We start from the raw sequence: 27555 nt of genomic DNA on the forward strand, positions 1-27555 counted from the left end.
TCACTTTGATTTTTCTCATCCCTTACTCCATTTTCTGTTCCATCATGCCTCACTCCAAAACTCTACATCCTATAAGGCCTCACTGCTGTGCTTTGTATTACTGTATGCCGATACTTCTCCTTTCAGAATGCCTTACTCAGATATTTCCTAATTCAGCATTTAGGTGCATGATATATCACAATCACAATGCCTGACTTACAGGTTTGTCCACTAGAGTATGAATTGTCAGGATTTTAACATTTTAGACCAAAATAACTGAATTGGGGGGAAAAATATCCAGGTGAGATATGTTTCCAGTTCAGGCATTTTGGTCTATAACTTATGTAACGGCACCCCCAGGCATAAAAGGGTTAAACCGCCGTTTAGTAGATCTTCCCCTTCCAGAGATACAGGCACAGCTACTACAGAACACCAAACTCCCGAAGTGGATACAAAATAGCACTCCAACTCCCGAACTGGAACCTCACGAATACCTGCTAGCAGACGAACAAGAAAAGCATACAATCAGCTTACACTCCTGGCAATCAGTCTCTAACGGCATACAGTAAATCCCCCTCAAGAACGAGACAAGGCTCCGTGTTGAGGGTCAAGCAGTGGTCAATTTCCTGTAGAAAAACGGCTAAGTCCCCTTCGAAGGCACGGACAGGTCCGTTCGTGAAAATAGCACATTACAACAGGATGTTCGAATTGTCGAACGTACTTCGACTTTAACCAAAGTGTCGAAGTGTAGGCGACGGTAAGGGTCAGCAGTGTTCGTGTATTGCGTAGCCGATTTTAGTTCCACAGATTCTTTAGCATACATCGCTGACCGCGTTCAACTAAATTAAAATGGCCGCCACCACGTGTTCCTTTGTCGAATGGCGGCGACTTCGGCTGTATCTGAAGTGCCATATAAAAAGTGCCAAACCTTCCCCATCAGTATGTAAAGGGCCAGAATGAGTGACATACACTCTGGTATGGCCGGATACTGTTTTTAAAGGGCCCAATCTCCCAGGGCCATAGTCCAGAGGCAACAGGCGGGCAACCAGGCTCCTCCAATGCAATGTGGCGAGATTGGTCTCTTCACATCTCTCCCCTTTTCCAAACAGACTAACAGGGTATCTGACCTCCTGCCGGTCAGTGCCCTTGTTAGTCCAGCAGCCCACCCACAAAACACAATCAGCAGTACAGCCCACCCACAATAAATGGTTACTACACCTGGGTAGAGGAGAACTTTGTCCAGGTCCAGATGCCTCACCACATCTGTGCGGGGGGCTGGTAGGTTGCCTTGGTGGGTTGCTGAGTGGGCAGAGACCAGCGGTACTCTGCCCTGGTGCCAGCGCTACCGTGGAAGTAGCCTGGTTGGAGCCTGGTTGTAGGAGGGGGAGACTGACTGTCTCCCCTTTAGATACACAGCTCTGCTGCTGGAGACCGACTGTCTCCCCTTTGGCTAAACAGCTCTGTCGTGGAGGGGCAGGACCGACTGTCCCTACCCCCTGTTCTGTAAGTGCAGAGACCATCTGCACGTTTGTGGGGGTTACTGTCTCCCCCTGGTACGTTAAGCTGCCGCTGGGGAGAGGGGGTAACAAGCTCCTCTCCCATATATACTTCCAGCCGCGGGGGATGGAGATCGACTGTCTCTGCTCCCAATACAGAGTCCTGCTGCTGAGGAAAGGAGACTGGGCTCTCTATTCCCTGTAGGACACTCTGCCGCTGGGAAATGGAGACTGGGCACCCCCAGGCATAAAAGGGTTAAACCGCTGTTTAGTAGATCTTCCCCTTCCAGAGATACAGGCACAGCTACTGCAGAACACCAAACTCCCGAAGTGGATACAAAATAGCACTCCAACTCCCGAACTGGAACCTCACGAATACCTGCTAGCAGACGAACAAGAAAAGCATACAATCAGCTTACACTCCTGGCAATCAGTCTCTAACAGCATACAGTAAATCCCCCCAAGAACGAGACAAGGCTCCGTGTTGAGGGTCAAGCAGTGGTCAATTTCCTGTAGAAAAACGGGTCCGTTCGTGAAAATAGCACATTACAACAGGATGTTCGAATTGTCGAACGTACTTCGACTTTAACCGAAGTGGAGACGACGGTAAGGGTCAGCGGTGTTCGTGTATTTGCGTAGCCGATTTTAGTTCCACAGATTCTTAAGCATACACCGCTGGCCGCGACTAAATTAAAATGGCCGCCGCCACGTGTTCCTTTGTCGAATGGCGGCCACTTCGACGACTTCGGCTGCATCCGAAGTGCCATATAAAAAGTGCCAATCCTTCCCCAACAGTATTTAAAGGGCCAGAATGAGTGACATACACTCTGGTATGGCCGAATACTGTTTTTAAAGGGCCCAATGTCCCAGGGCCATAGTCCAGAGGCAACAGGCAGGCAACCAGGCTCCTCCAATGCAATGTGGCGAGATTGGTCTCGTCACAACTTAAAATTCACTTTGAATTCCCAATAATTCACTCTTTTTCTTGAATGGTTATTTTAGATACCCCATGTTCCCATAATGCCTCACTCAAGTTCTTCTCTTTACCATAATGTGGCACCCAGGATATCTTATTTTTTTCAGTTAAAGGAACACTATAGTCACCTAAACCACTTTAGCTTAATGAAGCAGTTTTAGTGTATAGATCATACCTCTCAGGTTTCACTGTTCAATTCTCTGCCATTTAGGAGTTACATCACTTTGTTTCTGTTTATGCAGGGAGGTGTGACTAGGGTTCATAAACAAAGTGATTTAACTCCTAAATGGCCGAGAATTGAGCAGTGAGGCTGCAGGGGCATGATCTATACACCAAAACTGCTTCATTAAGCTAAAGTTGTTTTGGTGACCATAGTGTCCCTTTAACCCCTTAAGGACACATGACATGTGTGACATGTCATGATTCCCTTTTATTCCAGAAGTTTGGTCCTTAAGGGGTTAAGGAACATTCCAGCATTAAAAATAAATAAATGTATTTAAAACTCTGATTATTTAGATTTTGCCTCTCTCACGTCTTATTTTAAGGCCGTCACTGAACTATGATCCGCTAGCTCCCCCTTCCTTGTAAAACCTAAATAATTGTGTACTTGCATTGAGTTATACTTCTTTAAAACCTTAATCAAAAGGTTTCCAGATAAATTGTCATTTTTATTCCCCTGACAAATTTAAGAGCAGGACCTTGTTTCCGAGGTAGATTAACAAACAGTCCCTGCTATATTCTAATAATCCGCTCCATACCCACTATTTCGATTTATTGTTTTGTACCGTGCTGGGTACTTATTAAAAGTATATGTTTTTATTATTTTAAGGATAAAGTGCCTCTAACTAGCCTATTATATCAAATAACTCCTATAGATGCACAGGTTAGTTAAAATGTGGGCACAACCTATACAGCCCCCTTTTCACAGCTATACATTCTATTCTGTTGAGGTTTTTATTTTGTTTTATGTACTTGTTCTGCCACGCTCCTCATGTCATCCTGAAAACCACCTTGGGAAACCCTAGGGACTCTCGGCCACCTGCAAACCACATTTTCAGAGACACTATTTTAAAGGAGATTTAAAATAAATTACCGGTACTGGCCGAGAGAGAGAGAGAGAGAGAGAGAGCTGTAGGAGAAAAATAACACATGTGAAAACCTTCCCACTTACTAAAGAAATGTGTATGTGAAGTTCAAAATTGTTATTTGTTATGTGTTTTTATAAGCATTATTATGGTCCGTGTAGTCCTGAGGTCCAGAGGGATACGCTGATTTGTTCATTAAACAGGTCTTCCCAGATTATGGGCAATGTTTGCTCTGCTCCCGCCTGCGCTGTGAGCTTCGCTAGCTAGTCATGCTCTGGCTGATTGTACACCCTGTGACTGGTGCTTGCCCACTAACTGACACACACATGAATGTCACTGCTCTTCTGTTTACTGTGTCATTTTATTTATTTTATTTTAATTTTCGGGTTGGTGATGTTGGTCGCAAGTTGGGGGCTGTACAGCTGCTGATAACCTGACAGTCACTGCCTTACTAACATCTGCTTTGTTTATCTTCCTTTGCTAACAAAGACGCTTTGACCAAAGCTAATCTACAAGGTAGTCCACTCATCTCCTAACCAGTGTCACCATCGGTTGGCCACACCAGAGCCAGAAATATGCCTGCTGTCTGGCTTTTGGGGTGCGCCTACTGTGAGTGCTGAAAGCATGGTCCACATTCAAATCAGTGAAGTTCAATAGCGTTTTGTTTTTATTTATTTTATTTTATTTTTTTTTGTAAAAGAACTTCCAGAGACAATTAACCTGTTGTCTTATAATGTTAGTATAGTTGTCACCTGAGTGTTTGTGGCAGGTGGAGTGTGTGCTACAAACTATACTTTATGTCTAAAAACTAGATCAGGGGTAAGCAACCTTCGGCCCCAGATGTTGTGGACTATATCTCACATAATGCTTTAACTGCCATAATGTTGGCAAAGCATCAGGGGAGATGTAGTCCTCAAGATCTGGAGTGCCAAAGGTAGCCTATCCCTGGACTAGTTATATCCATATTACTGTGCCAACCATGCTTTCAGTCTCACTTGCCTGATTACCTTGCACTGTGTGCCTGCTGCACGCCAGCCTTATTTTCTGTGCCTTGCTGTGTAAGCTGAAACACCCTAAAGGTATATATCCTGCATGCCCTGTCGTCCTACTTAAGTAAAAATTATTTGGGGTAAAATATATTTACATTTTGAATTTACATTGAGATTTAGTCTTGCACGGGGGTGGTTACCCACCTACCTAAATAGTAGCTGGATCATTCCTAAATATAGCTCTAAGAAATTATTTTAATTGAGATGAACTGAACGCTCAGTATAACTAAAATGTATAAAATGCTGTTAAATTAATAAACAGTAGCTATCAGGAAAGGTATGGAAGGGTCAGTTTCAAAAGGAATTTGTATTTTGATTAGCAACTTTATTTTTATTAAATTATATGTAAAAGATCAATGTTTGAGAAAATGTTTCCCCAAAATATATGGTGTTTGAGAACCTAACTTATCAGGGGTTCAGCTGCTTTGTCTAGCTTAGCAAAGAGCATACTTATAATTTCGACCTAAAAGATGTATGGCAGCACATCCAAAAGAAAACAAAAAGAAACAACAAAGTTTTTACAAAAGTTTAAAATACTAGTGATAATGTGAAGGAAAAAAATATAATAAGATATGCAATTTGCAGTATTAGCCCACACAGTCCAGTATTAAAGCTGTATGTGGATGTGGTAGTTGTGATAAGTAAAAACCATACATAGCTGAAAAGAGACTTGCGTCCATCAAGTTCAGCCTTCCTCACATTTGTTTTTTGCTGTTGATCCAAAAGAAGGCACCCCCCCCCCCCCCCCCCAAAAAAAAAAGCACTTCCAATTTTGCAACAACATAGGGAAAAAAAATCCTTCTTGAATAGATTACAATGAGTGTATGGCCACATCAGGCAGATAAACGCAGCAGCTCTGCTGGTACAACAACGTAGCAGAGTGACCGAACAGCATATGCACCAACAGCAGAATTATGAATAGCCAAACCCAATTTAATAGTATGTTTCAGTTCTGTATATTCTAGTAACCAAGTCGTACATCCATACCATAGAGAGACCTGCATAAGTCACGATTTCTGATCTATACATATATAAAATAGGATAGATGTATACCATTGAAACTGAAATATTTCTGTATGAGCACTTGTGGGCAGCTATATAGAGCAAGAAAATGAGTCCTAGACAGAGGTTCTACTGGGTATATGGTAGTTACATAGAACAAAGGGATACATTAAAGGAATGTTAAAAGGATTAGTAATAGGAGGCTTTTAGGCAAAGTCACAATATGCAACAGTAGTTTATAAGGTGCAAGAACTAAAATTAGAAAACATTGCAAAAGCCTTGAGAGATAACGTAGTGAAGTTCTGAAAACAAATAAGAAAAGTTTGCATAATACCGGCCTCTAGACTGTCTCTGTTACAAGTAGATTACCAGGTCTTACATTGAAACATTTGTGTGTTTGCTTCTTTAACATTTAAACGTGTAGATTGACAGCTGATTAATTGCAACTTTGGTGCTGTATTGTGATTGCAAATCCCAAAGAAATTTGTAATGTTGATTTGAGGGGAGGGGGAATATTGTGGCTTTTACCTGCATGTCACAATTCATGTCCCCAACTATCGCGTCTGCATGATTGACGTGTCAATGTTGCATGCCACAATTGTGACTAAATGCAGATTTTATTGAAAGTCACATTAGTTTAAAACATTTTTTTTTAAAAATCCTAATTTCTCATCTTGTGTCAATGGATTTTAGGTCCAACCACCACTTGCCAAGAAGATTCCTGTGCTAACCAAGGAGTCTGTATACAGCAGTGGGACGGGTTTACCTGCGATTGTTCTATGACATCATACTCAGGGACTCAGTGCAATGACCGTAAGTACATCATTACCAATTTTCCTCTTTTTTTTTTTTCCTATAACGTTCTTCCTTGTTTTAAGTAGCATATTTAGGTTGCACAATGTTTGCAAAGCTTGAGAAATGTCTTAAGGATTTGGAATTTAGCTTTTTTTATCCCCACTTTAAATGAGTTTAACATTTTCAGCTCACGTTTCCGTGAGCACAGTATCTGCACATGTCAATGAATGGGAAATGCTTGCATGTCTCAGTGAGTGTCAGCTATTGGTGCTTCTCAGTGAGCTCCATTTGTTGTCCTGTCCTCAGTGAAAACTGGCTGTCAGAGCGTTGCAGTGATCAGTCAGCGTGCATACCTCCGCAAGATGGGAGTGTATGTGCATCTCACTGCAACACCTACAATCTAAATTGTAGGTGACAAGTGCTGTTGAAAAACACATGCAGCCTAGCAGTTCGTAGAAGTCTTAAATGGATAGAGTAAATAAATAAATACATTTAATTAATCACAGAAGAAATCCTAAACAGGAATGCCTTCGTTAATTGAATGATTTCTTTTAGCAGTATGTGAATTCTGCTTACTGCTGGGCACCACTATTCAATGAACGCCTGACAGGATTCACATGTCACTGTAATTAATATCTGTGTTACAACACAATGATTTTTACAAATATGAACAATTTGCTTGTGTAATTAGCTGGGTTGTATTTCTGTAGCCTTGATATGTTGCAAGAATTGATGGCTTAGTCATCCTGGCTGTTTAGATCATCAGATGGGAAGAATGACTGAGAAGGTCATGAAGTATCAAGAGGTTGTTTGCGGTCTTAATTATTTTGCTCGACTGAGAGAATTTAATTATTTATAATGTTTAATTAATCCTCTGCCAGAAACCAAATTCCCCTCTCCAATAGTGGCTCTAATTCTCTCTCTCGCTCCCTCTGCTGCCCTCACTTTTTTCATTCCCTATGCCCTCCCTTCTCTTTTAAGGTCACTCCATTCCTTATTTCACTCCTTCTTTGTACCTTAACTTTTCTTCTATCGACTCACTCGTTTTAGTCGGACATCTTTCTTATTAGCTCACATTCTTTGGCCTCAGTTGTCTTTAGCTAGGTAATTTGCCTATTCTTTCTGAGCATTTTTTTTCATTCACTCGTGCTGTCTAGCCATTCACCCACCCTGCTCTTCAATATTTAACTCTTTATACCCCTAATTCTCTCTCATTAGCTCACTCCTGTAACCCTCCTGAGTCTCTTTCACTTAACTTTCCCTACCATCAGTACTCGCACTAACTCACCCCTGTATCGTATTACGGTCTTCTATTTTCTCGTTTGCTGCCTATTTTGATACCCATGCAATATACCCGAATTTCCTACTTATTTACCACTCCTTCAACATTTAACCACACTCCCAAAATCCCACACCAACTATTAACGGAGAAGTTCACTTCCTAGGATTCCGAAGAGTATGTTTAATTAATGTCCACATTTAGCAAATAAGATTTGTGAGATATTGAAAAAAACTAAATGTAGAAATCCACACCTCTTCATCCTACAACTGGGGCCTCCAGCTTTGCTCCCTGTCAATCATTGTTATAAGCTCCGTCCTTTACACCTGGCAGTCAGCATAGAGAGAAGAGGACACAGAAAGTGATGCTTCTATTTCTTCGTTTGCAATGTTTGCCCTGGCTTTTCCTTGTGTGAACTGGATCATGGTGTCATCTGCTAATTATTTAATATGATATCTTATGGGAAACAAGTTAACACAAGTTATGGGTGACTTTTCAATATTTTATTAAATGGTATAATTTACAGAGAACTGACCGTTCCCTGTGTATATGAAAAAATATTTGGGTAATATATGTCCGTATGTCCAGTAAAACACATCTCGAACCATCAAATCTTTATTCCTACATACATTGGAAATAAAGTATCTGTAATACATATTCGATACTTCTAATAAATAAAATATGTAAAAAGCAACATAGGGTAAGACTGTGTCCACATCACACCAAATATGATTGTTACTTGTCTCTGCTTATATTGGTTTGAGTTGCTTCAGAACACAAATCTATTAATTAGATGGAACCACATGATCACTACAATGGTCAGCTTTTTAATGTAAGACCCTGCTTAGGGCGCATACAACCTCTGTGTATATCTTGTGAGACCATCATGGGAGACACCAGCTCGGACCGGGGTATGGACTACCGGTATACAACAGTATCGGGTGAAGTTGTCTTCAATCCAGCCACCCTCCTGATCAAAAAGCAGGACTAAATGTGTGTTCGCAATATTACTACCTGCTAAATAGCCAGAAGTACACACTATAGTCCATCTGTTTTACCAGCCTTACCAGTTTTGTTCAACTAGTTACTACACACATAGTATTGCTTATTAATAAGCTGAGCAGGCCTAGCTCTAATTCAGCCTACACTTATATGCACGTGTCAAGCCCTCACATATGTTATTACCCATACGCAGGCCACTGCCATGCAATTAGATCTTCCAGGGCGGACAGCATGCCGACAATGGGCAGGAGCTACGCAGCCTGTAATGCACAGCTTAGCTAAAATCTGTAATATGATTGTTTTGCCTGTTTTAAAATAAGAAGCACTGACAGCTAGATTAGCCAGTCTCAAACCAGTTAACCGGATAGCATTATCCAGTCTAGTCATACTGCCATGACTTACACCACATTTAGTTGCATCACAGCTACTCTTATTGAATACATACCTATCGTAATGTTTAAACGTGAACAATTTTGTCCTACATAACTAAAAATGTGCACGTACTCATGCAAACCCCAATGTTAGAAATGTTGACAATCAGTGTGAGGACTGCTGTTGGGGCATCACACGCCTGCTGTTATGTTTCTTTGCACTACAAAAATAAAGAATAAAAAAATTTAAAAAAAAGGAATACAAATACGTATTCCTAACATTTTGTTCCGGTTAAAACCCCTTTCTAACTCACCTTTTTCCAGCTCCAAGGCTCCCTTGGCACTGTTTAGCTATGCTCCCCCAAAGACGTCACGGAGGAGACAGGGTCCAATCCAAAGCTCCTTACATTAGGAGCATTGGGGACCTAATGTGCATGCCCAGTGAGCACTGCACATGCATTCAAAATTTTGCACAGGAAAGCAGTGAAACAATGCTTTCCTATAGGGCTACCGCGTCAGGTATCAGAGTTTTCATTTGTCAGTGCAACAAAAGTGCCTCTATTGACAGACACTAGAGTTTGATTTAACCCTGCAATATAAACATTGCAGTTCCTCAAAAAAATTGTGTTTTACATTGCAGGGTTAAAAGTACAGGGGCACTGCACCTAAACCAGGATGACTATAGTGTGTATTTCATTATCACACTTAGTGCAATTTCGAAATATTACCACTAGATGGCAATGTATCATTGAAAGATCCCTGCATTTTCTTTCAGAATCACACCACTGTGTTCTGCTGTACACTTGTGTACACACCTTTCACATTACGTGAAACACTCTCACACCACACCTTACTTTGTGATTTCTCTCAATGGATGTGGATCCATGTACACTGTATGAATGAAGATTTGAGCTTGTTTATTTTACCTGTCAGGGTTTCACTCAGTTGGATTAAATACTAAGGTTAGTTGTCAGTCACTCCTGGACAGATTGAAACCCTGAAGATTCTCTTCACAGAATTTGTGTTCATTGCCTTATTTACTAAGCTTATGTATAAGTAAGCCTATCCGTAATTTGCTGTACGTATGAGTAACACAGACGCCCACAGCAATTTAAATAAAAAATATGTTTGTAAAGTAAAGAGTAAAGCAAGGTGTATGTAAACATCAAAAACTTGTGCAAATACAGTGTACTCTAATGTGGATACATGTGTATGTAGCCAACTGTGATAATGCTTGTAATGATTTGGTTACATAAATAACTATCTCGGTAAATCATGAAGTTACATGGAAATTAGCAATAATGCCGAGAAACCTAAAAAAGTCAAACTCACTCACATTTTCATCTCTAAATCTTCTTACTCAACCTTTCCCATCCTTTTTACCTGTGTGCCCCTTCTCTTCCTAAAATACTATGTCTTCCCAGTAAACTAATCTCTTCACACAGTGCAGTAAAGTACACGGGGAAAGACTTGCTTTTTTTTTTTTGTTACAACTCAAAATTGAAATATAACAATTTGCTGTGTGCCTATTGGGATGGAGAGGCATAGTGTTACAGAGCACCCAAAGGTCGTTTGTCCTATGTAAAAAAAAAAAAAAAAGAGCTCTGATAACAGAGTTACTTTATGGATAAAGCGACTTGTCAGCTCTTCACTTGGGTGCCTTTTGCCAATTTATGATCGGTTATGTCATCATAATGATGAGCTATTACATCATTTAATTATTTTATATATAACTGTTAAACCCTGTTTGGCTCTTTCTTTAATGACGAAAGTTGAGTAATAAACAGTTAGTATTTGGAAAATGATGGGGCAGAGTGGATTACAAAAATAAGTCATTCACAGGATACTTGGGCTCTCTTAAAGTCGTGCTGAGAATTGCCCTAAACTAATTCTGCGGTGAGTCTCAACAATTGCATGGATATTCTATTGCTAACCGTTTCAGTTTCAGGAAGAAGGCAACATAAAAAAGTACTTCCCTGGCTAGTTATAAGGAACAATTTGGTGTAAAGTATTACAGCAATAATAATGGATATAATGACTAAAAGATCGGTAAGAATATTTTGCGACTTTTAGCAATAATAAGTAATGTTCTATCAGAAAGACATGTTAGCAGCAATATTATAGCAGAGAGCTGATTAATTGTCACTAGTTACCCAAACTGTCAGTATGACATTGTTCTGTAACATAAAGAAACAATATTACACCAGGATACGGGTAACAAAGGACATTATACCATAGAGGTAGGCACTTACATATGTTTCACAAACACTGTGGGTAGTGATGGTTTTACATTGGAAGGGCTAGTAGTGTACTTTGTTTAGGAAGACAGGGGCTAATAAGGAGAGTTAGTTGGTGAGTGAGCAAAATGTGTTCTATATTGAAGGGGATAGAATTTGACAACTTCTAACAATTATTGTATGGAATTGACTGTCGAGCAAAGTACGATAGGGTGCAGGGTTAAGAACTTAATTCTCGTCTCGTCGAATGGCAACAAATCAGTCTTTGATGGCGTTAATGGTGAAACATATTAATCACCCATCTCGCTGTCATCGTTAATGACAGGTATGAGTAATACTTGCTTCTATAGACACAGTGGTAATTAGTTGGACAATGCAATTTGCATATGACACCATTTTAGCCACCCTGCAGATAGATTGTCACTATCTAGTAACAACACAGAGAAACATTTATTTTTTTTATTCATAGAATGTCAATACAAATACTGTCTGAATACATGTAAAAAAAGAATACATTTAGCAGACCTGATCATGTTTTTTGACAATACACCTTTGTTGCCAAACTGCGTTGTGGTTATTTTGTATACTTAGAAGCAGGGTGTTTATGGAGTACCGTAATATGTGATAAAGGGTTAATGCGGACATGATGACCCTAATTATGTGGGAGGAAGTCAGTTTACCCTTTATATGCATTGTAGTGTACAATATGACGGTGGTTAATTGTACTGCTGCCAACTGAGCAGGTTAGATACAATCTGTGGAGAGTTACCTCCCCTATTTCCCTTTAACACGCTAAGTACCAATACCACAAATTAGTAATGAAGGTGTTACATTGACTAAGTCTTATTTATAAACCAGGATCTGGTAAAAAAAAAAATATCACTTGATATCCACATATCTTGATATAAGAGGAATAATCAGAATTCCCCACTGCTCTCTTTCTGGGATAATGGTAATCAAACTGCATGCCATTTGAGTTTAATGGGGTCTATGATTCTTTGAGAAGTGTACTCCCACCTTGGAGCAAACTTGTTTTCTATTTATTTATTTTAATTCATAGTTTTATAGATTTTATTATGATAGACAACCTTGGAGCTAACTTTATTCACTCAGGAATGCTATTGTTAAATGAACAATGCAGCCCTTGCCATCAGAAGATTTATTTGTATTGGCAATAAAAGCATCAATCGAACAGCGTACAGCCTGTCTGGGAATGATTTATTTTAACCATCGGTGATAGTGTTAATCATGAGGTGTACTCCCTGCCTGTGGCTGACATCTGTCCATCAGCAGTGATAGTGTTAGTCGTACACGGTAGACCCTGCCTGGTCGGACCTTCCATTCATCCATTCATCAGTGAAGGTGTTAATTGAGTGGTACCCCCTGTCTGGGCTTTCATCCATCAGCAATGATATTAAACAACAAGTGACTTCTCCTTCTGGCTCTGCCTATCCCCCCCCCCCTTTTTTTTGCCTTCAGCTTCTTTCACTGTCAGTGACCAGGGACAGCTGGGCTTGCATAATGATGCACTTTTTTTTTTATTAACCCTACAACCGCTGGGCTTCTGTTAGCATGAAATGTACTGTGCAAAGCCCTGTGAGAGTGATATTTGCTGAGCGTCAATGTTAGCGTGTTCTCTATCCTTAAAACTCCGCTGTGTACTTATTTTGCTGGCCCCCTTCTCCACAAAATATTGCAGAATTTTCTGAGGCTCGCCGTTTTGTTCAGTTGAGTGCTAAATATTGGATATATGTTTCAAGAAGCACAATGTTACATTCTCAATCTGCAAATGAAGTATGGCATGAGAGTTTGTTCCAAATAATACAATAACTTGGCTAAAATTAATGGCGCTTTGTGCCATATGGGAATTTTGAGGTTTGGAAGTTATTTCCCAAGACACTTGCAAAACTGTGAGGAAGCCACAATTATAGTTAACAAACCATTCTCCTAGCTAATGAGGTCCCAGGATTAACTCTCAGGGATTCATCAGGGCACAAAATACCAAAGGTAATCATTTGCAGTGATCTTCCCTATTCCCTCACCCCATGTGTGGGCTGTGGCATAGCTTAATAAGATATATAGAGTCCTCTCATTGTTCCCATTCAATAGCCTATCTTTCCAGCCTTTAAAGATGTCATAGACCAGTGTCATAAAGTATCTCTTCTTTATTGTTGCTGGATATGGAGAGATACTTTAGAATAGCACTGGCAATTTTGATGAGGTAGCGGTTTACACTGAAGCCCCTAAGAACAGCGTTCTTTGATTTTTTTTTTGCAAGATCGTGGTCATGCAATATATATATGTGGGTTGCAAAGAACAGGTCGCAAGAGAATACTGAGAACGGGCAGCAGCTGAAATAGCCTGCCCTTCGGTGGGTCCTTGCTCAAATCTCAAGCTGGTTTTAGCTCATCTTGTGCCATTACAAAGAGAACCTCTCTGAAACATATCAGACTGGTCCCACCCATACGGGCAGTCCAGATCCGAAATGCCAGCAAGTTCTCTCTGCACGAGAGATACAGCAACCCCAGACGATCGTTTCAGCCTTGTTAGGCATCGTCAGTGAGGCATAGCCGATATCTCTCTAGGCACCGTGAGCAAGGGGTCCACGTCTGGATTACCCTTTAAACTTGTGGAGAGCAAAAAACAGGGCGCAAGAGAATACTGAAAACGGGCAGCAGCTGAAATAGCCTGCCTTTCGGTGTGTCCCCGCTCAGATCTCAAGCTGGTTTCAGTTGTCTATCTTTTCTTATAGTTCAATCGGGATAGAAAAATACAACCACAACCAGAGAGCGCATTCTAAAGATTAGTGCATGCCTCTTTGGGCATCAGAAAAATGTAAAGTGATGAAGGAAGCTTAGCCACCAAAGGAAAACAACAACGCTCACACCAAGCAAAAAGAGGATTACGGTTGTGAGCCAGCAGCAATAGCTGTTTAGGACACTTCAAGGTATATTGATGCGCCAGTGTACCAAAATACCCCAGATAATGTGTCTCTGGACCTTGATTGGTCCAGGCATTCAGGATCTTGTGCAGCAGTTTTATTGGTAAACTGAGTCAAAGTGCAACATTTTGATCTCCAATGAGATCTTTTTCAAGCTTGATCCTGAGTGCCTGGACCTTATTTTTGTTGCACCATTGGAATAGGGGTAGCCAGCCCCAGGATCAAGTATTACGAGTGTGGTTTCCTCTCTTTGTTTGATAGCTGGACCTTGTGACTTGTTTCTGTCCATTTATTGAGAGGCAATGAGTGGATGTAGAGGGACTCAAGCAGGCTTGTCAGACTTTACCCACAGCACCAGTTTAACACATAAAAGATTTGAGATATGGAATAGACTGAATGCTTTTGACGAAGTGTGAGATTGTATATGAAGGGTTGACTAAGTGACCGTGTGTGTGCAAAGCTGTGAATCAGTATACAATAGAATTTCTGTGTGCTTGTGGTTTCCTGTGGTATCTTCATGGACCCATAAGCGTAAAAAACCCTGATAACGTAACAATATAAAGTTATATTAGTAAATAGAGGCTGCGCTGCTTCCATGTAATACCGTTCCCAATGACAAGACCCTGAAATTGGAAAAACGACCTAAACATTATCCCGTAAAACAGTACTGTGTCATTAATACGCGTAGAGATTTTGAGATGTTATTAACATTTTTACGGAATTCCTTAACCAAAGCTCAAGTTGATCTTTCAATTGTTAACTCAAAGCTTTAGCGCTTTGCGAGGGAGATAATTAATTTCTCTAACAAGCCAAATCTACGAGCGTTGGGGTCATGGAGACGCTGTCTGTGCCAGACGCTTTATCCTCCTAATGGATGTAACCTGCAGTGAAGGCCAGAGTTTCCTGTTGTTCTGGGTGAAGAGATGTATGGAAAACTAAACCGCACTCATGCCATTAACCATCTGAAAGTCAAAGGTCTGCGTCACTCCATTTGGTAATTTTTACTGTGTTTCTATCCAGGGGATTTCGCATTACCTTGTAATGGCTGGATTTCCTTGCTCCTATATTCATTAATAACATCTCCCTGATCGGCAAGGTGCCTCCTGTTCCATCTAATGGCATTGCCTTTTCCTGCTCTGGAGTGCAGGATAGCTGGTGACATTTAAGATTCTGAGTAATAATGTCTCCGTACAATGCCACATGTAGCAGGTGCTCGCTTGTCTGTTCACATAACCCTGGGGTTTACAAACGTGCGTGTCTTTTCATCCTTATTTAATGCATGGGAATTATGTTTAACGTATTGTGAGATTTTAACAATTCCCTTTCCACGGCAGCTTTCACAATAGTCGCAAAAAAAAAAAAAAAAAAATGAAACAAGAAAAAAACCAAAAGACAAGAAAAAAATAAACACTATGGAAGGGCTTGGGGATACAAGAAGATACATATTGCTAGCTGATTGTAGTGAGTATTCCATACGATTCTCTGCAGTTATATAAGGAAATTTAAGTGCTCTGGCATTGACAGTAGGTTGCCTGACTCTGTATTGACATAATCATACTGCCAGGGTTTTATCAAGCATCTATCCTACAGCAGATTCATGCCTCTCACTAGTTCATCAAGTTGCGGACTTCCATTCCCTGCCCATGCTGTTTTGCATGTGTCTCTGAAACCACAAGACAGAGGTTAAGTGCTGTGTGTACTCGCCAGTTGGCCCCAGCTCCACAGCTTGATTACAGATGATGATACAGGTCTCTGGAGCCTATTGTTGGATAGCCCGGGTTCATTCTTCAAATTGTTGTATGTATTTGCAGGAAGCTAAAATTATAGTGAGGCACAACAGATAAACAAGTGACACAGAGTACGGTTCACTTCACATTGCATACTTAATAGATATCATATCGATTGTTCAATAAAACAAACTATGGTGGTTATATGAGAGACATACATAGGTTAAATGGCACTCGGAAAATAAATGTTGCCCCCACACACATATATTTAAAGTTCATTGTGAATTGCAACATCCTCATTTATATCTCTCTGCACCCCGTCCCTTTTTTGCCTCTTAGAGGTACTCTAAGCAACAAAACAAAATTAGCTTAGTGACATCGTTATATAGAGCATGCCCCTGCATCACTTACATCACTCTTGTTTCTGTATATTCAACTCTAAACCTCAAATCTCCTGGCCTTCATGAAAAATGGTTTAATTTTCAATCAGATGTGACTGCACAGTGTGTTTACCTTTAGAAGTTGTTAAACTTCTAAGCTAAGCTCTGTAAATTGAACTTCAATCACACACATTAACAGAGCAGGATCTAGAAATTCTAAATTAAACTGGCTTGCAATAAAATAAGTTTAAACATTAACAGGAAATGTGTAGGGAAACCCTGTAGATCACAGGCAGGGAGGTTTGACTAGGGCTCCATAAACAAAATGATTTAATTCCTAAATAGCAGAGAATTGAGCAGTGAGACTGTAGTGGCATGATTTGTACACCTAAACCACTCCATTAAGGTAAAGTTGTTTTTGTGCTTATAGTGTCTCTTTAATACCCCTAACGCATGCAGTAAATCTCAAGAGAAGCAAAATATTATGTACATTCCCCACCCCTCCATGCCACTTGCAGCTCCAGGTCAGAGGAACATTAAAGATCCTCTATTGTGGTCCCAGTCAATGAGTGGCAGTGTAGGAAGGGGTGCTATGTGCCTCCCTTAGTACACTTCTGACCAGCCTCAAGAGTTGATGTGTTTGCTTGTGGACTCTATTTTGTGTCTCTGCATAAAAAAGTAAGCAAGAAAACAGAAGTCAGCTGATTTAATATGTTAATTAAATACAATCAGGGAAGAGATCTCTAACCTCTCTCCCTCCTCTTCCACTATATCACCCAACCCCACTCACTCCACTGTTCTATGCTCATTCGCACCTATTACAACGGAAGAGGTTTCTGCTCTACACCGGTCCTCCCGCCCCACCACTAGTTCCTTTGATCCTATTTCCTCATATCTCATCCGCAGTCTGTCTCCCTCTCTTGCTCTTCCTCTCACTAGTTTTCAATCTCTCCCTTTCCTCCGGCACATTTCCTTCACTCTTCAAGCATGCAACTATAACGACGATTCTGAAAAAGCCCAACCTCGGCACCAACTCCCCATCCAACTACCGCCCTATATTGTTACTGCCATTTGCCTCAAAGATCCTTGAGAGAGTTGTGTATGCAAGATTGACAGACTTCCTCGAATCCAACTCTCTGCTTGACCTGCGTCAGTCTGGATTCTGCGCTCATCACTCTGTTGAAACAGCTGTGACCAAAGTATCCAATGATTTAATCGCTGCTACATCTCGCGGCCATTACTCTATCCTAATTCTCCTTGATCTTTCTGCTGCCTTTGACACTGTTGATCATCAACAGCTTCTTCTCATTCTCCATAATCTTGGTCTACAAGATACTGCCCTCTCCTGGTGCTCCTCCTACCTTTACCAGCGCTCTATCAGTGTTTCTTTCTCTGGCTTTGCCTCTTCTCCCCAACCCCTCTCTGTTGGCGTTCCCCAAGGTTCTGTCCTTGGTCCCCTATTGTTCTCAGTCTGCACTGCCTCCTTTGGTAAACTCATAAGCTCCTTGGTATCATTTAGATGCAGATGACACACAAATCTAGCTGTCCTCTCCTGATATCCTTCCGCCCATCTTGACTCGTGTCTCTGACTGCCTCTCTGCGATTTCCAACTGGATGGCTGCTCACTTCCTTATGTGTTCCCAGATTGCACAGCTGCAATCTATAATGAATGCGGCGGCGAGGCTCATTTTCCTGTCCACCCGCACCTCCCACGCCTCCCCTCTGTCAGTCCCTGCATTGGCTTCCAGTTAGATATAGGGCTCAATTTAAGCTTCTCCCTAATACACAAGTATATCCCGTCGAGGCCCCTGTGCTCTGCCAAAGACCTACATCTATCCTCTGTCTGTACTCCCACATCTGATGCTTGCCTCCAAGACTTCTCCAGGGCTGCACCTTTTCTGTGGAACTCTCTTCCCTTCTCCGTTAGACTTTCACCCAGTCTCCACTCCTTCAAAATATCTTTGAAAACACACTTCTTCAAGAAAGCATATCATTTAAACTGTTAGCGGGTTTTCATTTTAATAAGAGGGTGACATTGAGTTTCCTGAAGATTTTACAGGGTTTTTTTTTTATTTTTTTAAATTTCTGAAAGACTTTTATAAATTTCAGAGTTGGCATATTTTTCAGAGGTTTTCCAAGTAATTAGTTAATAATTAAAGTAAAGCTCTATAGATTGCTAATGATCATGACATCTTCCCAAAACTGTGCATACATTATAAATCTCATTGCAATATGTTATGAAAAGAAATCTGGACAGAATAATAAAAATAACAAAGTATTTAACCAGGAAAGGTACATTCAGATTACTCTGGTTTGTAATAAATGTGTTCCATTAGAATCTGGGAAAAGTTAGTTACTGAATGGACAAGATACATCTTTATTATTTTTAATACGTACACCATAAAAACAGGAAAAATAAATTTGACAGAAAAGATAGAGGTATAGCTATTAAATCCCTAAAATTGTTTTGTTTTGTAACTATCTTTCAACAACCACTAAATAGTCTGGTCAATGTTATTCTGAAGTCAATTAACTAAATTTATAGGAGGGTGGTAATGGGGGAAAGAGTGATCGTTACATCAGACACATTGTATAGTAAATTGTTGTAAATGTTGCATAAACTGAATATTTCAATGTGGCATAATTTGAAAATTTCTTATCAAGAATGTAATACATTGGCCAGGAAAAATTATATAGTTCTCTTAGAAACTTGATTCACTTCAAGTGGACACCTTGTGTTGAAAGACTGTCCAACTCTGCTGATTAAATTCTATTTTATATTAAATTGGTAGCAGAGCATACACAGTGAGAAATACAAGCTGGTTATGATTTTGAGATAACCTCTATATGCATGCTAATTTAGAATGCAAGACATTACCCAAGAGAGACATGAAATTATAGATTCATTTTTTGTGTGTGTGTTTACATGCCATTTCTTGAAATGGAGAAAGTTCTCATCCCCTCTAATTTTAAAAAGAAGAAAGCAAAGTGTATGACTCAAACACATTTTAATGTAAAAAAAGTTTTAGAACTAGTAATGTGTATGCTACAACATAACTTTTTTTTCTTTCAATATAGTCCCTTCTTTTACCTGTTATTCTATATAACTGCTCTGCAAACATTCACAGTGCTCCTTATGACCCATCCTTATATCATAACATATTTATATGTTCTCATATTCTTTGTTTTTGCTTCAATGCATTAACTTGCCTCTCCCCAAGTTAAGAGGGTAATCCAGACGTGGACCCTGTGCTTACTGTGCCTGGAGGGGTATCGGCTGCACTTCACTGATGAGGTCCAGGGAAGACCAACGTGGTCATCTGGGAATCCTGTGTCTCTCATGCAGAGGGAGCGTGATGGCATTTCAGTTCTGGACTGCCCGTACAGGTGGGACCAGTCTGATATGCTTGAGATATGTCCTCTCTAATGGCACAGATGAGCGAAAATTATTTTGCGACCTGAGCTGGGATTTACCGAAGGGCAAGTTACTGAGTTTCTCTAAGCTTTTGTTCGTTCTTCTTTGTTTATATAATTACATGTAAAGCACTTCCTTTAGATCATTTTAATGCATATTTCCACCTACAATTACCCCTAAATACATTCTATCTTCCTACTCTATTAAATAATCTCAATAACTCTCATGACTGCATTCATCCCTCAGTATAACACCATCTCTTACTGCTTGTAACTCTCTCAAAGACTATTTGTGATGCTCCTTGTTTACCCTTTAGACACTGCTTACATTACTCATTAACCTATCTTGTAGTAATTCCTTGTACAATATGTACCCATCATCTCACAGGCATACTTTGTTCTGAATAGGTATTTCTACCCACCAGTGATCTATATCAATAATAATGTAACCACATTTATCTGGTTCTCGACGTGGGTATAGTTACTGACGTAATTGTAGCCTTTATATTTGTATTAACAAATGATCTCCTTTTGCCTAACTCAGCAACTGCTTAGATTTTGTTTCACAACGGTTTAATTAAAGGGGCATTATGGCGCACAGTATAAAGCATTTTGTGTGAATCCACTCAAATTCTTTTCTAATTTGTCTGCTATATTAAAGTGCCACAGCCAGCATTAAAGTCCGTTCGTTTATTATTTACGAACATATATTATTAGAATGTGTGTCCGTCTTCTTCCCATTTCAGTAAAGTACTCCCAGTTCTCCATTCTCTCTCGTGGCAGTACCGCTGTGGTGTCTGTGTGATCCCTCGAGCAGGTTCGATCCAGGAAAGCTGGTTTAGATCAGTATGGGCAATGAGAGGCAAGGTTACCAGGGTTACTTTTCACAAGGTACCTTTTATTAGAGATTTGCAGGTTTGTATAGGATGAGGGCAATGTTTCTGATGATGTCCCAGATTGATGCCACCTATTTGGACTGCGCTACAGATGCTAGAAATGTTGTTGGTACAGTTGACTTATTGAACACTTTTTTTGTGTGTTTGTAACCTTTTCCTGTGATAATGTGCAGTGCATGCATTTTCATAAGCCAAGCACAGGAGACATGAGACATTTTACATTTATATTTGATGCCAGACAATGCAAAGTGAGACAGCAGTTGTTCTTCCCCATCAGTATTGAAGGGACACCATAGTCACCAGAGCAACTACAGCTTAATATAGTTGTTCTGGTGTCTACTATCCGTCCCTCGGGCATTCTCATATAAACAATTGAGCTGTAGTGGTCTGGGTGCCTATAGTGGTCCTTTAATGTTACCACTTGTTTCTTGAACCTGAAAAAAACACTAAACATGTATTCCTAACGTTATATTGTTCCTTTAACTAGTCTGCTATGACATTTTAGTTGAACAAAAATTTTAGTTCAGGCACTCAATAATCACTTCAGCAGGTTTATTGGAACAAGCTGAGAAAGATTCCTTGTGGGATCGAAACGTTGCACTTTTTTCCAATAAACCTGCTGAGTTGATCCTTGAGTGCCTGGACTACAATTTTTGTTCAACTATCACAGGAGGGGTAGCCAACCCCAGGTTTGGTTGCACCAGAATTGTAATAAGTGTGCAGTATTCCTCTCTTTTTTTTTTTATAACATTTTAGACACATTCAGATTGTGATATGAAACCTGTTGCACTTATGGCAGTATAATTTAGATTTTATTTTACATTTAAATATTATTGATATTCTCCTTGGTTTATTATCCAATGAAATGTCTTACTTTTTTATCCTGTAAAATGGAGGACAAAAATGTCAAAGGTATTATCTACAAACGTAGGAAGCTCCTAGAAATTGGTGAATATTGCCTGACATTAACAAGACTCTGGCACGTAAGATTCATTATTTGAGGGGATTTAGTTGAATTTTACGCCCTATAATGGGTCGTGCAGGTGCCAGCTGCTCCCTGAATGGTTGAAAGACAGAGATTTGAAAAGCAGTATTTCCTGGTTTTATTTTGGGCTTACCTCCTGCTATGTTAACTCAACGAGTGATAAAGTGGTAATTGGCAATTTGGTTGTACAGACGGTAATGTGTGTACAAAGGGGGCAGAAAACAGCCTCTTTATGGGTAATATGGCAGATGTCGCCTCTCTGTCCTTGTAAGCGGCATACAGGAGAAGGAAAATTCTTAATGGAATCAATAAAGATGAAACCATTTATACTCTCTCTGCTGGGAATCCCTCCAGATAAAGTTGTTATGTTTTTATACAGAATTAACAGTCTGCTCAGTGCTGAACATTGAGGAGAGCCTGGGCCTTGAGTCCTGGGGAGAAATGAATATGTCTCATGGCGATACAATAGGGGAAAAGAAAGAGCATCAGGCAGACAGATGTTCTGCACAAAGTTTTGATAATTAGTGTTGGGGTCTTGCAGGTTTACGACAGTTTTTGCCCATTTGGAGATAGATCACTGTAACGGCTGTTCTGAGTTACTGGAGATCTCCCCTTCTCTTGTGTCTTGTAGAACATAAATTTTCATTGAGTTGTGATTTCCTTCGTGGGACCTTGTGTTATTAGGTACATGCATTACATGAAATGCAATGTGTTGTGATGGAATAATAGAGAGGGCTTGAAACAGGTCTGCAAAGAGGCACACCCAATTCCAGTCCTATTACCCTAATGGAAATTACTGAGTAAAGGTAACATACTGCCTAATATACATATGCATAGAAAATAAAAATAAAACGTTATTGTCCAATACTGGATAAATACATCTTAATATCCCAGACACCAAAGTGAAAAAATAATAATAATGAAAAAAAGTGATTGTAAGTATAAAAATAGGACCAACTGCTGGAGCTGATGTGTACAAAGTGTACTCATGACGAAATAGCCAGATAGTGATACTGATAAAGTGGAAACAGTATCTAAGGGGAGATATACAGTGTATACATAGGTAGATGCAATAAGGTAACCCTGGTCGTACTGGCCAAGTGGCAACAGAATGGGTATATCTTATAACTAGTCAAGCTCAAAATAATGTAAATCTGTCTATGTGGCTCTAAGTACAGCAGGATCAAGTAGGCATATGGCTTGTCAGAGAGTATCTGGGAATTCCACAGCAGACCCCAGATGAAATAGTCATGATCGGGAAAACAGACAGTGGATAGCATAAGAAATTGCTCTTCCCTATTATGATAGTCTCCGATAGCACCTAAATGTAGGTAACTGAGCGCACAGTTCTACCCTGATAAAATTCAGGGCATAAGTATCAAAGAGTAAAAAACTAAATTGGCTTGAATAAACTTATATAGTGTAAAGTATATAAAATCTAAAGTAGATATTTAGTAGATAATTCCCCAAAAAACAGGTTCTGGGCTTAATTGGCAGATAAGGGATAGCGTCCAGTATACTACTGCAGATCCCTAAATGGACTCTTAAGATAGCTAGTGCACTAATGAATCTCTGGGTCACAGGATAGATTATTCAGTACTGTGCTGGAAAAGATTGTTGTGGTGGAATGTAAGTATTTATTATGCTGAGATACACTTGTAACATGCTCAACAGAGTGCATTAGAATGTTGATTTTTCTATGAGCATTTTTGCAATCAGATCGTTATTGGTGATATGAGCTTTCTGCAATTAATATATCGAGCAGGTAAATACCCTGAGTGTACAGATCTGACTCTTTCTACATAAACTATGTAACAATCTCTCAGTTTACCCAATTCTTCCCTGCACACAAGCTCACTGTGACAGCCCATCAGATCTGCAGCTCTCTTGCATATATTTAGTTCCAATAATGGATATTTGTTCTAGCTCTTCTTTGTGTCAAGATCTATGTCTATAATATGACAATTCCATTATCTGATACAACCAGCCATGCTAGGTTATACTTTAGTGTAAACTGGGGAATTCCTGAAATGCAAACAATTCCATTGGCCTTTGTTTAGCTACGGATATAAGTAACCCAGCTTGTAATAATTACCCTTTTATCGTCAGATCACTGAGGTACTGTAATGGGTTCCTCAGACTCTTAGTAGAAGATATTTCAGACTCTTAGGGATAACATTGAAATATGGCGAATTGAAGACCTGAAGAGCTAAATTCAGACCAACATAGTTAAACTGAAAAACAAAACCATTAAAAAAGAAATATCCGACTTGGCTAATTTAGGGCTTGCTTTTATAGTTTAGTTTTGAATTAATTCTAGTTTACATGCTCAGGAGCAAAAAGTCACGTGATAACTCTTTATTTTTAAGAAAATAAAAAACCAAAGAAAGAGGAGTAAAGAAAAGAGTATAGTGTGGGGTCAAGTAATGAGAGAAGAGGGTATAGAGTAGGAGAGAGAGGGGATAATGCCGCTATGCATTGCCTATTTTCTAGGACACTGACAGGGATATTTACAAAAGTGAGAATTAAAGGTGAATTCAAATTCTCAAATTTTTCCGAAGTGGAAAAATTATTCAAGTCTGCCATCCTTTCAGTGCGGCTACTCTTGCCTTAAATTTGAAATTCAAAATAAAATCTTTGCTTAAATTTGAAATTCACTTTGAATTCTCACCTTGGTAAATAACCCTGCCAATGTTAATACTATTTCGGTACAGAGCCAATTAGTGATCCGGCCTTACTTATTGAAATACTTGCCCTGTCCCCTGTGTAACAGAGCATTGCTGTTGGTAACTTAATCTAGCTCTTGTGGCAGCAAATTGCTTTTGACATTAAGGTTCCAAAATGTCCTGGTCTAACCATAATTCTTATCATTGGTAGTAGTTTAAAATTATTATTTTTAGCGCTAAAATATTCTTCAGCAATATAAATCTTTGTGCCTCCATGCCAGACGTGAAATGTCAGCTCTCTCTCTATTCGCCTGATCTGACAAGTGAAATATAAATTCCAAAAAATGAGGAGAAATTCCTCTCAACCTTGGGAAAGTGTGATTAATGCCTTCTCCTGCTGGCTGAGCTGCACATCTGCGCCATAAACTGCATCCAGCGAGCAGATGTGAGAATCATAATTACAGCTTCATGGAGTCCTCAGAGCACCTTGAAGTGTGATTTTCTGGATTACAAGATCAGGTGAAGTGAGATGCTCTGCAACACATGCCCTGCAAGAGAAAGTACTGTATGATTAAAGGTGCAACACTATGATCTGCTGGAAAACATGAGTGCATTGCTCTGCAGGAAATTGTACAAAAACCAAACAAGCCTAAAAAGCAAAAAAAAAAAAAAAACCCAAGCAGTTATAGCCTGACTCACTGTTAAAGGACGATACCGCAGAGTGCTCTGACAGAGTAGGCATTGTAATACTTTGCAGTGCTTTCCAGACAGACACATTTCATTGCTCTGTATTAGTCAACCGAACATCAATTGCAGCACTCTGCAGCTTGACGCTCTATTTTTGAAGATACATTGCAAAGTGTTTATTGGAAGATGTATGTGAATGATCTGCAGGAGGTGGTACAGTGCGATGATCTGCTGCAGAAAGTAAACAGATTGTGTGATAGAAAAGTATTTTAGAATGTTCTGCAACGTAGCGCTCACAGGATTCTAAAAAAACAGCAATCTTTGACTGTTAAAAAAAAAAAAAAAAAAAGATGTGGTTGCTTGCCCCGAGAGCCTGTGATTTATGTTAATTTATAACCACACCTTGATTGGCTACTTTTCACATTAAATTGTTTTAGATTCATGCCTCGTGGGGCAATAGGTTTTAATGCCCACCCATCACTACGCTTGGTACAGCAGACTGCTCATTCCCTGTATGATAAATGTGCTGACAGCGGCAGGGAAATGAGCTAATAAGGGAGTTTATGGGACGGTGGAGGACCATCTGTTAGGGTAAATGTTTGAAGGTACTCTGCATAACGTTAAGGAGTGCTGACAAAACAATTCATTTCCATTGCAGTCTTGGGAATGAGGAGTCAGAGCTTGAATCCAACGCTGGGCATGAGAGGGACAGAAATCCTTAACCCTCTCACTGCCGTGCATACCTTTAAAGGCTGCACACATTCATATTTATAGTTAGACGGTTAACCAGGAATTATTGTAGACATGTATGAAGAAATTTTTTGGGGCAAACTAGTCTTATGTTTATAGAGGTAATCTATCAACCTGAATTTTTGGTATATTTTGTCACAAACAAGTAATATTTCAAAGTGTAAAACACCAACATACCCCCTGGTCATAGTGTGCACGACAACCTTCTGTTTTTTTGTGTTATGCAGTTCAGCACTGTGTGTAACACAGGTAGGCATCACGCTACATTACACACAAATCTGTGTGTAATACAGGTAAACTCTCAGCTCTGTATTGCAAGAATACTGGCAATGCAAAGACCAATATTTTTCTCTTACTAGACTCTGGGAGACTGGTGAGAGAAATGGAGCCAGATTATCCACCTCTATTATACATGGTAGGTACACACATTGCCATATGCACACAATTACAACAACTTAGACATAATAGACACACAGAAACACACTCTGCCACACTCAGAGTATGCACACACTCAGACAACACTATGCACACATTGTTATACACACACTTGGGCAATAACACACTGATATACACTGATTTAGATAGAAACACACACACACACACACACACACTGCTACACTTACACAATGCTACACGCACAGTTAAACATAGTACACATCTTGTAAGTAGTTTATTAATGATTCCAAATATTTTACCTTTATGTCACTCCCTGAGATGTTACATAACATCAGGTGATGTTGTGTCCTGTGATATGATATTATGCATATATAATTAACTTTGCAAATTAGCATTGCCAGTATTTTTTCCCCAAAACAGGTGGAACGATTTAATTGAGGTACTCCCCCAGTTCTGTGTGCAACACAGGCAGTCTCCCAGCTTAGTGTGCAACCTAGGCAGTCTCCCAGCTCAGTGTTGAACCTAGGTAGTCTCCCAACTCTGTGTGCAGTACAGGTAGACTCCCAGCTCTATGTATATTGCAGGTAGTCTCCGAACGCAGGTTGTCGCCCAGCTTTGCGAGCAACGCAGGTTGTCGCCCAGCTTTGCGAGCAACACAGGGAGTCGCCCAGCTCTGCGTGCAACTGAGGTAGTCTAGTCTCCCAAGGCTGCGTGCAATGCAGGGAGTCTCCCAGGTCTGTACGCAATGCAGATGCATGGAACAATAAGTTACCATTTCAACTTCAGCCAGGGCAAAATTACTGTTTCAGCTTTTGCAGTGGATGGCATCTCTTGGGCCCCTTTAATTTATATGGCCAAGCAGATGCTCACTCCTTTGTGGTCTCTATAAATAAAATTTGTGACACCTGAGAAGGGCTCAGGACAATGCCTAGTCTCCTGGACTATATATCAAAACTATGAGCATCCCCAACCCATCTGTAATGCACATTACCAGACAAGCCATGTGAAAGGCTTCCAAACCAACCAGTCACAACCCTCTTGCACTGCTCAGTGGAAGCGGGGGCCTCTATGTGAGTTATTTTAGTTGCAAGATTCCCCATCCCCTATGTGATGCACTTATATCTAATTTAAATATATTGTGTAGAGTCCAGTCCACTCACAATATATTGTATGGAATAGGAGTACACTTGTAAAGGGGGGCCCTTTGGCTTCCCTGCAGGCGAGGATCATGGCTCCATTGCTTGTCTGGGTTCCTTAACCATATATGCACTGTACACCCCTGATGGGGGCCATGCAGGACTTATCTCCAATGCCATTTCTGTTTGTAGAACCATGTTGCACACCTCTTCGATCTAAGGGGGGATACAATTGAGCTACGGCTGTTTAGGTATTTTTATAACATGGTGTTGGTTAAAATTCTCATGCAATTACATTATATGAGT

At 40.1% G+C, this 27555-nt stretch overlaps 1 protein-coding gene across 7 annotated transcripts in view; it reads left to right on the forward strand.

The window, feature by feature from the left end:
• NRXN3 (neurexin 3) overlaps positions 1-27555 on the forward strand; it is a 532717-nt gene that overhangs the window by 286955 nt on the left and 218207 nt on the right. For 4 of the 7 annotated variants that reach the window (XM_063439598.1, XM_063439599.1, XM_063439600.1 and 1 more), the window contains one exon: positions 6281-6400. In XM_063439598.1, the coding sequence (XP_063295668.1) occupies positions 6281-6400 (120 nt within the window). Of the gene's footprint in view, positions 1-4025; positions 4053-6280; positions 6401-27555 lie in introns of all 7 variants that reach the window. The other 3 variants (XM_063439595.1, XM_063439596.1, XM_063439597.1) reach the window with 1 other exon arrangement.

Source organism: Pelobates fuscus, chromosome 13 (genome assembly GCF_036172605.1).
Source record: "Pelobates fuscus isolate aPelFus1 chromosome 13, aPelFus1.pri, whole genome shotgun sequence".
In the NCBI taxonomy this organism is placed as follows: domain Eukaryota; kingdom Metazoa; phylum Chordata; class Amphibia; order Anura; family Pelobatidae; genus Pelobates; species Pelobates fuscus.